The 12,343-nt window shown below is 46.7% G+C and overlaps 1 protein-coding gene across 2 annotated transcripts in view; it reads left to right on the top strand.

Annotated features, from left to right (window-relative positions):
- IFT122 (intraflagellar transport 122) overlaps nt 1–12,343 on the top strand; it is a 162,435-nt gene that overhangs the window by 96,477 nt on the left and 53,615 nt on the right. For both annotated transcript variants that reach the window (XM_068111973.2, XM_068111972.2), the window contains exons 16-18: nt 5,577–5,630; nt 6,267–6,428; nt 7,643–7,809. In XM_068111973.2, the coding sequence (XP_067968074.2) occupies nt 5,577–5,630; nt 6,267–6,428; nt 7,643–7,809 (383 nt within the window). The remainder of the gene's footprint in view (nt 1–5,576; nt 5,631–6,266; nt 6,429–7,642; nt 7,810–12,343) is intronic.

Genomic DNA, 12,343 nt, shown 5'->3' on the forward strand with positions numbered 1-12,343 from the left:
TTGACTTGAAATTTGAAGAGGGTCATTGAATTCAACCACCAATTATTAACGCACAGGTTGTAAACCTGGTGCGTTATAGCGTTTGCCTGGGAATTTCTGTCGCTCATTTCTGTCGCTCAGATGTGTAAACATGACGTCATCAAATCTATATTTATAGGATAGGTTATAGGAGATATATATGTTATAGGATAGGAATATAGGACCCAAATGACCCAGAGGACCCAAATGACCCAGAGGACCCAAATGACCCAGAGGACCCAAATGACCCAGAGGACCCAAATGACCCAGAGGACCAAAATGACTCAGAGGACCCAAATGACCCAGAGGACCCAAATGACCCAGAGGACCCAAATGACCCAGAGGACCCAAATGACCCAGAGGACCCAAATGACCCAGAGGACCCAAATGACCCAGAGGACCCAAATGACCCAAATGACCCAGAGGACCCAAATGACCCAGAGGACCCAAATGACCCAGAGGACCCAAATGACCCAGAGGACCCAAATGACCCAGATGACCCAGAGGACCCAAATGACCCAGAGGACCCAAATGACCCAGAGGACCCAAATGACCCAAATGACCCAGAGGACCCAAATGACCCAGAGGACCCAAATGACCCAGAGGACCCAAATGACCCAGAGGACCCAAATGACCCAAATGACCCAGAGGACCCAAATGACCCAGAGGACCCAAATGACCCAAATGACCCAGAGGACCCAGAGGACCCAAATGACCCAAATGACCCAGAGGACCCAAAATGACCCAGAGGACCCAAATGACCCAAATGACCCAGAGGACCCAAATGACCCAAATGACCCAGAGGACCCAGAGGACCCAAATGACCCAGAGGACCCAAAGGACCCAGAGGACCCAAATGACCCAGAGGACCCAAATGACCCAGAGGACCCAAATGACCCAGAGGACCCAAATGACCCAGAGGACCCAAATGACCCAAAGGACCCAGAGGACCCAAATGACCCAGAGGACCCAAATGACCCAGAGGACCCAAATGACCCAGAGGACCCAAATGACCCAGAGGACCCAAATGACCCAGAGGACCCAAATGACCCAGAGGACCCAAATGACCCAGAGGACCCAAATGACCCAGAGGACCCAAATGACCCAGAGGACCCAAATGACCCAGAGGACCCAAATGACCCAGAGGACCCAAATGACCCAGAGGACCCAAATGACCCAGAGGACCCAAATGACCCAGAGGACCCAAATGACCCAGAGGACCCAAATGACCCAGAGGACCCAAATGACCCAGAGGACCCAAATGACCCAGAGGACCCAAATGACCCAGAGGACCCAAATGACCCAGAGGACCCAAATGACCCAGAGGACCCAAATGACCCAGAGGACCCAGAGGACCCAAATGACCCAGAGGACCCAAATGACCCAGAGGACCCAAATGACCCAAATGACCCAGAGGACCCAAATGACCCAGAGGACCCAAATGACCCAAATGACCCAGAGGACCCAAATGACCCAGAGGACCCAAATGACCCAGAGGACCCAAATGACCCAGAGGACCCAAATGACCCAAAGGACCCAAATGACCCAGAGGACCCAAATGACCCAGAGGACCCAAATGACCCAGAGGACCCAAATGACCCAGAGGACCCAAATTCTATGTATGTTTCTATGATGATGTATGTTTTGGTGAAAGTACATAATGTGAATACTAGTAGCAATTTTACAAAAACCATGGCATAATTTCAAATCTTGACCCGAGATGATAATTATGCTACATCATAATTTCCATGTGCCAACCTGGGCGGAATCCAAGTGGATTCACTTGACTTGTTGTCCCCCGTCGCACCGCGGAGCGAAAGGGGGACTATGGTTTTCCCCTCCGTCCGTGTGTGTGTGCGTCCGTGCGTGTGTGCATGCGTCCATGCGTGCGTGCGTGCGGGTGTGGGTGCGAACGTGCATGCGTGCGTGTGTGCGTAAGCAAAGGACCGAATTTTAATTTGGTGTGTGGGTGCAACCCACGTCAAAATCCAAGATGGCCACCGCCATGTATGTCTGAACCTTGTGAGCGGAATATCTTGAAAAATAAGCGAAGTACCAACTTCTAATCTGGTGTGTGGGTGTATCTCGGCATAAGGAAGAAAGCTATTGAAAATTGGGTCGCCACGTCAAAATCCAAGATGGCCGCCACCATATACATGTCTGAACCTTGTGAGCGAAATATCTTGAAAAATAAAACGAACTACTAACTTCTAATCTGGTGTGTGGGTGTATCTACGCATAAGGAAGAACGCTATTGAAAATTGGGTCGCCACGTCAAAATCCAAGATGGCCGCCGCCATGTATGTCTGAACCTTGTGAGCGGAATATCTTGAAAAATAAGCGAAGTACCAACTTCTAATCTGGTGTGTAGGTGTATCCAGGCATAAGGAAGAACGCTATTGAAAATTGGGTCGCCACGTCAAAATCCAAGATGGCCGCCACCATGTATATTTCTGAACCTTGTGAGCGAAATATCTTGTAAAATAAACGAACTACTAACTTCTAATCTGGTGTGTGGGTGTATCGACGCATAAGGGAGAACGCTATTGAAAATTGGGTCGCCACGTCAAAATCCAAGATGGCCGCCTTGCGTCTTCCACTTTGTCAACTCACATCACTTCAACGACGGGGGACCAAGGCGTAACGCTTGTATTTTAGTTCAACATAGCCCAAAAGGTCAACATAGACAAAAAGGTCAACATAGGCCAAAAGGTCAACATAGGTTAAGTTTCTAAAATCCTCAATTTTCATCCAATTAACTTGAAATTTTAAAAGAATTTGCATATTTGGTCATGGAATTCAATTACCAATGATTATTTTAGGTCAACCTAGGCCAAAAGGTCAACATCGGCTAAAGGGCAACAACTTAGGTGCTATTTCTAAAATATTCAATTTTCATCTGATTGACTTGTAATTTGAACAGGATTTGCATATCAGGGTCACAGAATTGAACCACCAATTATTTTAAAGGTCTAATTTGATTGAGTGATTTCGCTTTGCAAGTATCGTGCTCTGCACGACGTCTTTCTTGTTTGTCTGACTGTCTGAGCATGATATGTCAAAAAATTATGAACGGATTCGGGCGAAATTTTGTGGACAACTTGTTCACAGCTCTTTCCCCGCTTGGCGCCTTTGCGTTCCACTTGAAGCGCCTTGCTTTCCGCTTGGCCCTTTGGGGTGCGCTTCGTTTGGTGCCTTCTAATTGTGCTTGAAGAGTTTGTGTTCCACTTAGAGCACTCCTCTTTCCGCCTGGCACTTCTCATTCCACCTGGCTCCTTTTCGTTTAGCCTTGCGCTGCGGAGGCCCAGTCAACCCAGCTTGGTCACCTTCCTTCAGGACGCAAATTCCCTCAGGTTCTGCACTCGGAACTCAGCCCTCAGCACCGCTCTGCTTTGCATTGTGCTTGTACTGCTCTCTCCTCTTGAACTGTACTTGGCTCGAACTGCACATCAGCTCTCCACAAACTACTCCATCAGGGTTTTTTTTTATTGTTCCTGCACTGTGTCTCCAATCCGCCCGCTTTTCGGTATTAAACACTGATTAGCTGTAGCACGTTGCAATCCATCCACTGGGATTCATTCCTGGGGCGCGGGTGCAGGGTGCTGGCCTTTCTGATGCCATGATGACTGGAATGCTGGAACGATGAGGGTTACAACAATTACAATACTGTAATGGTTGGTCAAATCAAAATACCAGTGAGGTCAAGTGGTTTGAGAATGTGGTTTGGAAATTACGCATGAGAATGGAGGTTCGAGTACGAGTGGCGGAAAATGAGGGTTTGAGGATGGGTGTTTGAGAATGGATATTTGGGTATGAGGTTTGAATACAGAGTTGGAGAATATAGGTTTGGGAATGAGGAAGAGACTGGTTGAAAAGAATGATGGAAATGAATGTAGAAGGAAGTAGAGGACCGGGAAGACCGAGAAAGACTTGGCTAAAGGTGGTGGAAGAAGGAATGTGGGCAAGGGGGTTAGCAATGGGGTTAACAAGGGGGAATGTAGAAAATAGGGCAAAATGGAGAATATTGTCATGGGGACCGCAAGGCTAACCCCCGCTCTAGCAGGGAAAATGGCCTAAAAATGCATGTTGTTGTTTGTTGAATGAGGAAGAGAACAATGAAGAGAAGAACAACAATGAGAACAATGAACAATGAAGAGAACTATATATATATATAGGTTCTAACTACAATCACAACACATTTCCCTGTCCCTGATACGAGGGGATGGGTAATCGAACTAAACAGATGGAAATATCTGAACTCCAGTGTTCTTTTATGTTTTGAATCTATCTCCCCACGGGTTTCCAAAACCGCAACAATATTCTAGTCCAGATACCACATCTGTTGTCAGTTAGTCAGGTATTTAACATTAAAGTAGAATAATATATGTTTATGTTGATAAATTTGCGGTTTCAGTTGCAATGGTTTCAGTTGCAAACAGACTGGTCAAACAAGTGGAACATGTCTTTCAATCCTGACAAATCTCACACTCTTACTATGTCTCTCCGAAAAGATCGACTGGACAACCCTCCCATCTACTTTCTCAACAATCCTCTCCAAGAAGTTCTGTCGCTCAAGATTTTGGGTCTCACTATCTGCCATGATCTTTCTTGGGAAAACCACATTTCCAAGCTGGCCTCCAAAGCCAGTCGCCGACTGGGCATCCTCCGTCGTGCGAAGTCCTTCCTCGGCACACCTGAGCTCCTCACCACATACAAGGCTTTCATCCGCAGCTCAATGGAATACTGTTCTCCCCTATGGGCCGGTGCTCCTGCCTCACACCTAGCTCGGCTTCACGCTGTTGAAACCAAAGCTTTCAGAATTATTGGAATCTCCCGCGATGAAGCTATCTCTGAGGGCCTTTCACTCACTCACCGCAGGCAGGTAGGTGGTCTTTCTGTCTTCTACCGACTCCTCTCCGGCCTTGCACCCCCAGCTCTCTCTGTGCTCTGTCCCCCAAATATTCCTACAGGTCGCACAAGATCTGCCAGCAACCCTCTGATGGTTAAACTGCCGAAATCTCGGCTCTCCGCTCACCTTCACTCTTTCATTCCTCTTTTCTCCCGCCTCTGGAACAAACTCCCTCACTCCCTTCAATCCCACTCCTCCCTCCAGGTCTTTAAAACAGCTGTTCACCACCATCTCTTATCTTCCCCCATCCAAAACCTTGATCTTTTCTACCCCCGCTAATTCACCCCAGATCCACCTTGTTTGAAATTCCAACTTCTTTCCTGGAAGTCCTGGCAGTGTCCATATGTTTTATACCTCTCCCACTGCCCCCTTCCCACGCCCCCCCCCCCCCCCAAAGCCCTCGCCCTCTCTCAGATCTCTCGATGTCTCCATGTCTCTCGGTCCCTGCTCTCAAATGTTGTGTTTGTGTCCTTCCCCCTCTCTCCCCATCTTGTCTACCGCTCCCTATGTTATATGTTTTATGTGTCGGTTTGTCTTTCTGTGTGATTAATGTTCGCTCTTTCACGAGCCTCGATATTGTATACAAAAAAAAAAAAAAAAAAAAAAATGCAGTTTTGTGATTTTCTTTCCTTGTGTGTGTCATTGCAAGGCCTTCATACGCCTACGAAATTTTCTTTTCCTGGAGCTCATTTACAGCATTGAGGTATTTTTTAAAATTACTTCATAACGAATTATTTACAATTCTATATGCTTAACAAGGGTTAATGAAACAGTTTTGTGAAACACATCCGGCATCAACAGCTAAAAATAATTTTTAAAAACCCGAGTGTGATTCCTTTTTCATGTGCTATCCCTACTCTTCTCCTAGGATTGGGAGGATGGCCAAGAGGTATGCACACTCAATGTGATTGATTGGGCGATTGGGATGATTCATCAATGTGATTGGGCGTACCGTCCCTCGGATGACATTAAACTGGGTGTGCTGTCTGCCGGCATGACTTGTTGGACGTTAAAGATCCCATGGTGCGAAGAGTAGGTGAGCTATCGCCGTTACCATGGCCAAATTACAAATTCCTGCCCTAACCATCAGAGGGCATTGTGCACTCTCACCCAAAGATGCTACCCCACAGTCTTGTGCTGTATATGAAAGAAAAAGACTCTTCTCCCACACTCATATAGCCTCCTATATTTCTGCAAGTTTTTGTTAAAAATTTGTCGCATTGACAACTATATTTTAGTGTTGGATCACGTGACTTTTGACCGTGACTTTTTTATTTTGAGGCTGGAAATCCCATGTTATTGTTAGTACACCGGTGGGAAAATTAATTGTTGTCTTCAGGATCGCAGGGTGCAGGGTGAAGGATCCCCTGAGATTTTCTGTGCGGAGCTGTACGCACAGCAGGGCAGATTTCAGGAAGCGGCACAACTCTACAAGAGCTCAGGGAATGAGGAACATGCCATGAAAATGTACATGGAACTTCGAATGTTTGACAAAGCAAAGGTGCGAGAACAATGCTTGCTTATCGATACTGTTAAGTGATAAGGTAGGTTATCTCATTGGGTTATTGTAACGGAGTGGCTGAGGGTTTACTTTGTAATTTTACAGAGTCATTTCACTCTTGTGCTAGCTAGCATTTATACTAGAATCAAAGGAATCATATATAAATGACTCGTATATATAAATATACTCATATATACACACAGTCATGTGAAAAAGTAAGTACACCCCATGTAAAGTTTTGACTTTTTCAACATATTTCAACATACAGCTATTTGATCTTCATTTCGACAATATTGATAGATAAAGGTGATATAATATAACAAATATCATGAAACATTTACATTTTGTAGTCCATTGTATAATTTAAATTGTATCTATCTATAATTCCAGTAATCTCTGTGTGTGTGTGTGTTTGTCTGTGTGTCTGTGACCGCTGTTTCTCGACAACCACGGGTCCGATATACTTGAAACTTGCCAGGTATATTGCTGGGGACCTGAGGATGTGCCTTTTCAAGGTTTCATATTAATCGGAGAAGTAGTTACCGAGCTATGGCGATTTCTTTACCAAACTCCGCAAGCCGTTCGCTTTGGACCAAACCATTTCATGTAAATAGAGGGGGGGGGGGGGGGGGGGGATTGTCACCGTACTCGCAAGCCGTTCGCTTTGGACCAAACCATTTCATGTAAATAGAGGGGGGGGGATTGTCACCGTACTCGCAAGCCGTTCGCTTTGGCTTTGCGAATGGACCAAACCATTTCATGTAAATAGAGGGGGGGGATATAATTTTCGATATATATATAGTACGGGCATGCCCTAGTAATTTAAATAAACATAAATGCAAATTTTGCATGTAGAAAAAGTAAGTACGGACGGACGGACTGATGGATGGACGGACGGACGGATGGACTGACGGACGACGTGCCATCGCATAAGTGCCCCTGCCCTTCGTTCCAGGTGAGCTAAAAAGTGCAGCTATTAAGATTTTTAGTTATCACAATAAAAATACCATGAACCTGAATTAGTCCTGAATTTTTTTTATTTTTTTTTGTTAGTCCTGAATTTAAAGTAGTATATTTCCTGAATTTTTTTCTCATGAATACCTGTTTTACGAAAGAGTGGGGGATGTGATGCACAATAGTTAATGCCATGTGAAGTGCCAATTTTAACCGACCAAAGCAAAAAAAAATAAAGCAAGCATTTCGCTTGTGTGCAGGAGTTTGTGGGAGCTGGGAATGTGAAGGATACAACAATGCTGATCAAGAAAAAAGCTGACTGGGCACAGAATATCCACGATCCACGCACGGCAGCTGAGATGTACCTATCAGCAGGAGAACACAGCAAGGCTATTGAAATCATTGGTCACAATAACTGGGTGGACATGTAAGTGAAGGTCCTTTTCTATTTTTAGCTGCTTCGACTAATATATGTGTATACGTGTGTGTATCTATCGATTTATATTTATATATATATATATATATATATATATTGTATATATATATATATATATATATATATATATATTTTTTTTTTTTGTGACGTGGTCCTCCCGGTGACTACCTGGTCTCGGTGACCCCCGGACCGTGAGAGGAACTCCGCCAGAAAGATCTATTATTTATGCGCTTTCGTAACGCAATCTATATGAATTCCAGTCAATAAGAAACCCCACACCAAGGATCCGGAATAATCAATGATATATTCCCCGAGCAATCAACAACCATCAACAATCAACAATCAATATTACAAAGATGGCCATCTTATATATGTGTCCCCCCCTGTCCCCACTCACGACCACTTGGGCCACTGTCCCTCACAATGTCTCTCTTCTCCGCACACGGGCGGTTGAACGAACCCCGGGCGGACGTGCTCCCAACGTGCACGTCTCGTACCGGGGACAGCTGCTGCAGCGCACACCTCCTTGCCAAGCAACGGGGCAAAACCAAGCGCGGCTTGCAACGCGCGCGAGGCCCAAGGTGCGACCCGTACGCGTCCTTGTAGACGATGAGACGAACTGTGCCGGACGCTTGGTTCCGTGCACGAACCCACGGCAACTTGACGTGTCAAGGGGTAATTACCCCGCGCAGGTAACTCCTTTTGTCAGACGGGCTTTCAAATGCAGCGTCCTCCACGCTGCTCAATATCGATACCAACTCTTGTCGGAGCTCGGCGAGGAAGAGGAAGAAGATCGTCGCTTCTCCCGGACCTCGTGTCTTTTCTACTTCCGTTTCCGGTCTCCTTTTTCCCAGAAGGGCTCCTGACCCTTTAATCACAACAACCTTTAATCGACTACACATTGATAAGCAAAGACCTGAATAGTAATTCACATACATTCACATAAATCCATAACACTCCCCCCCCCCCCTTCAAGAAAGAAAGTTTGAACCCAGCGAAAACTTTCTTTGCCGGCCAACTTGGATAAACAAACCAGATAACTCACACCCCCCCCCCCCCCCCAAATCATCAGTTCCCCCCGGGCACAGTCATCACTTAAAAATAAAGCAACAATATTTCACACAATCCCCTAGATTAAATCCCTCTGGACCAAGCGTCAACCACTTCTAGTTTCTCTTGAATGACGGTTAAGAGGTGGTGACCAAAGCCCCCAAATTTAAACCTCTCTATAGCACTTTTTCGGGAGGCCCAGCGGAGTATTCCCTACATGGACGCCTTAAGGAATGTGGAGTTCACGGTTAGTCCGGGGAGGAAAGTTCATTACATGGACGCCTTTAAGAACGTGGAGTTCACGGTTAGTCCGTGCAGGAAAGTTCACTACCTGGACGCCTTTAAGAACGTGGCGTTCACGGTTAGTCCATGTAGGAGCCCCGGCTCGGCGGCTCCCCCGTATATAGTGCTTCAACTTCGCCAGACTCCTAACAGTTACGGTGGGACCCCTTGTCCCAGCCGTTCGTTACCTGACTGGCGGTCTCCTTCTCGGCCAGTGCTCTGACATTCATTCTTTCGGGAGGTGCCGTAACACTGGGAGCCTCCATAGTAATATCGGCTGCTGCCAACCCTAAAACTACTGCCAAGTTGTCCTCTTCTGTAGACCTCTCGACGCCTACGAAATGCCTTCCCTACTGTTATGGTCCGACCCTCCAAATCCTTACCATTCCAATTCTTCTCTGCCTCTCTGGCGTCTCTTGTGCTTGCAAACGTGACAAAGCCGAACCCTCTTGACCGTTGCGTTTCCCTGTCTTTTACCACCCGCACTTCCACCAGCAGCCCATATCTGTTGAAGACAGAGGTCAGAACTTCTTCCTCTGTGTTGAAGTTCAGTTCCCCGACAAATAACTTAGAACTTTTGTCGCCATCCCAAGCGGGGGTGGTGTTATTTCCCCTGCGGGCTCTTTACCCACCCTCGGGTTACCATAAATTTGCCCCCCAGCCAAATCATTCCCGATAATCACAGATACTCCCTCTACAGGAAGCGTGGCTTGTAAACCGACAGTGACCGGTCCTGACACCAAATCGGATTCCAAATGGATGACATGAAGTGGGGCACTAACACAGCCACCGATCCCTTGTAACCGAACACTATCACCAGTTGCGGTACTCTTTGACAATGGCAAAATGCCTTCAAGCATTAAGGATTGATGGGCTCCTGTGTCCCTCAAAACCCTAACTGGTCTTGGGTTAGTCTAGTCTCCCTTGAGTGAGACCAACCCCTCATAAATAAATGGTTGGTAACTCACTCTGTGGGCGATTTCTTACGCTTGCCATCGCATTCGGAGTGGTAATAGTCGGACTCCGCTCTGGGTTTTCCCTTTTCATGAGGTAACAACTGGACATCAAGTGTCCAGGTTTCTTGCAAAAAGCGCAAGTAGGCCCGGAGGAAAAACTCGTGGTCTGCCTCGGGCCCCCCGAAAAATAAGTTTGTCTTGGGCCCGTAGCCCCCTGATTTCGAACAGTTCGGGTATCAGCGTTGTCCCCATATCATCTCGAGGCCGCCGCCATGTATTGTCCGTTCTCCGCACCTGCTGTTCCACACCCTCCCTGCAGAGATCTCGGCGAGGAGTTAGGTTCGTGGACCCCTATCCGGTGTGTTAAGGCATAATCATCTGCCATGGTGGCTGCGTCCCACAACTTCGGTACTTTCTTTTCCTGCAGGTACACTTTGATGTCCTCGTGGACACACTGTTGAAATTCCTCCACCAGCATCAGGTCACGCAATGCTTCAAAGGTCGTTCCCGACTCCTTTTGACTCACACCACCGATCAAACATATTTTCTTTCACTCTAGCAAACTCCACATGGGTCTCACTCTCCCTCTCCTGGCATTCCTGAATTTTTGCCGGTAAGCTTCCGGAACCAACTCATAGGCTTTGAGGATGTGCTTCTTCAATACCTCATAATCTGCACATTGGTCCATTGGTAGCGCCGAATAAATCTCTTGAGCTTTTCCACCAGCACACTTTGCACTAGTATGGTCCAGGCCTCCTCCGGCCAGTTTAACTGTCGAGCCACTTTCTCAAAGTGTGGAAAAAATTTAGCGACTTCCTTTTCACTGAAGGGTGGAACCAGCCTCACATGTCTGCCCACATCCCAGGTGTTCTGGCTAGGTGTCGACCCCGTCAGCAAGGAAGGTACCGAAGGAAAATCCCACCTGCACTCCCCGTTCTCTCATTAAATCCAGCTCCTTGAATTTAATTTCTTGCTGAAGCGCCAGATCACGTTCCTTCAACTCCCTTTCGGCTTTTCTCTCCTCTGCTTCGAGTTCCCTGGCAGCTCTCCTCTCCTCTGCTTTTCTCCCTTCTAACCTTTCCTGGAGTTCTCGTTCCACTCTCCTTTCCTCTGCTTGTTTCTCTTCTCTCCTCTCTTCTGCTTTCCTTTCTTCTTCTGCTCTTTCCTTTTCTGCTTTCCTTTCTTCTTCTGCTCTTTCCTTTTCTGCTTTCATTTCTTCTTCTTTTAACCTTTCCTGGAGTTCTCGTTCCACTCTCCTTTCCTCTGCTTGTTTCTCTTCTCTCCTCTCTTCTGCTTTCCTTTCTACTTCTGCTCTTTCCTTTTCTGCTTTCCTTTCTTCTTCTGCTCTTTCCTTTTCTGCTTTCCTTTCCTCTTCTGCTCTTTCCTTTTCTGCTTTCCTTTCTTCTTCTTTGATCCGTTCCTGGCTCCGTAATTGCGACTCCAGTTTCCGGAGCTCAACATCTTCTGGTTCTTCGGGTAGCCATTCCCAGGCTAACTCGTCCCATGTTCCTAATCCCACCATAGATTGTATCACCGTGGTCTGCAACTCTGCCTTCCTCAAATTAGTTCGGACCTCCAAGTTAAAATGTTTGGCCAATTTCCAGAGGTCCGACTTTAGTAACGCTCGGAACTGTGCCTCACTCGGGGTTACCGCAAAGTTCTGTGCCGCAAACGCCATGTTGCCTATCGTTAACACCTGTTAACCTTCACCCAATACTTTACCCCCAATTTCCCAAAAATTTACCAATTAATACTTAATTAATAAATTTTAATTAATAAAAATATTATTTTATTATTTTATACAATTTTAGATCCCGGACGAGCCCCCAATTCTGTTACGTGGTCCTCCCGGTGACTACCTGGTCTCGTTGACCCCCGGACCGTGAGAGGAACTCCGCCAGAAAGATCTATTATTGATGCGCTTTCGTAACGCAATCTATATGAATTCCAGTCAATAAGAAACCCCACACCAAGGATCCGGAATAATCAATGATATATTCCCCGAGCAATCAACAACCATCAACAATCAACAATCAATATTACAAAGATGGCCATCTCATATATGTGTCCCCCCCTGTCCCCACTCACGACCACTTGGGCCACTGTCCCTCACAATGTCTCTCTTCTCCGCACACGGGCGGTTGAACGAACCCCGGGCGGACGTGCCCCCAACGTGCACGTCTCGTACCGGGGACAGCTGCTGCAGCGCACACCTCCTTGCCAAGCAACGGGGCAAA

The sequence above is a fragment of the Myxine glutinosa genome, chromosome 4, assembly GCF_964187855.1.
Source record: "Myxine glutinosa chromosome 4, kmMyxGlut1.1, whole genome shotgun sequence".
Lineage (NCBI taxonomy): Eukaryota > Metazoa > Chordata > Myxini > Myxiniformes > Myxinidae > Myxine > Myxine glutinosa.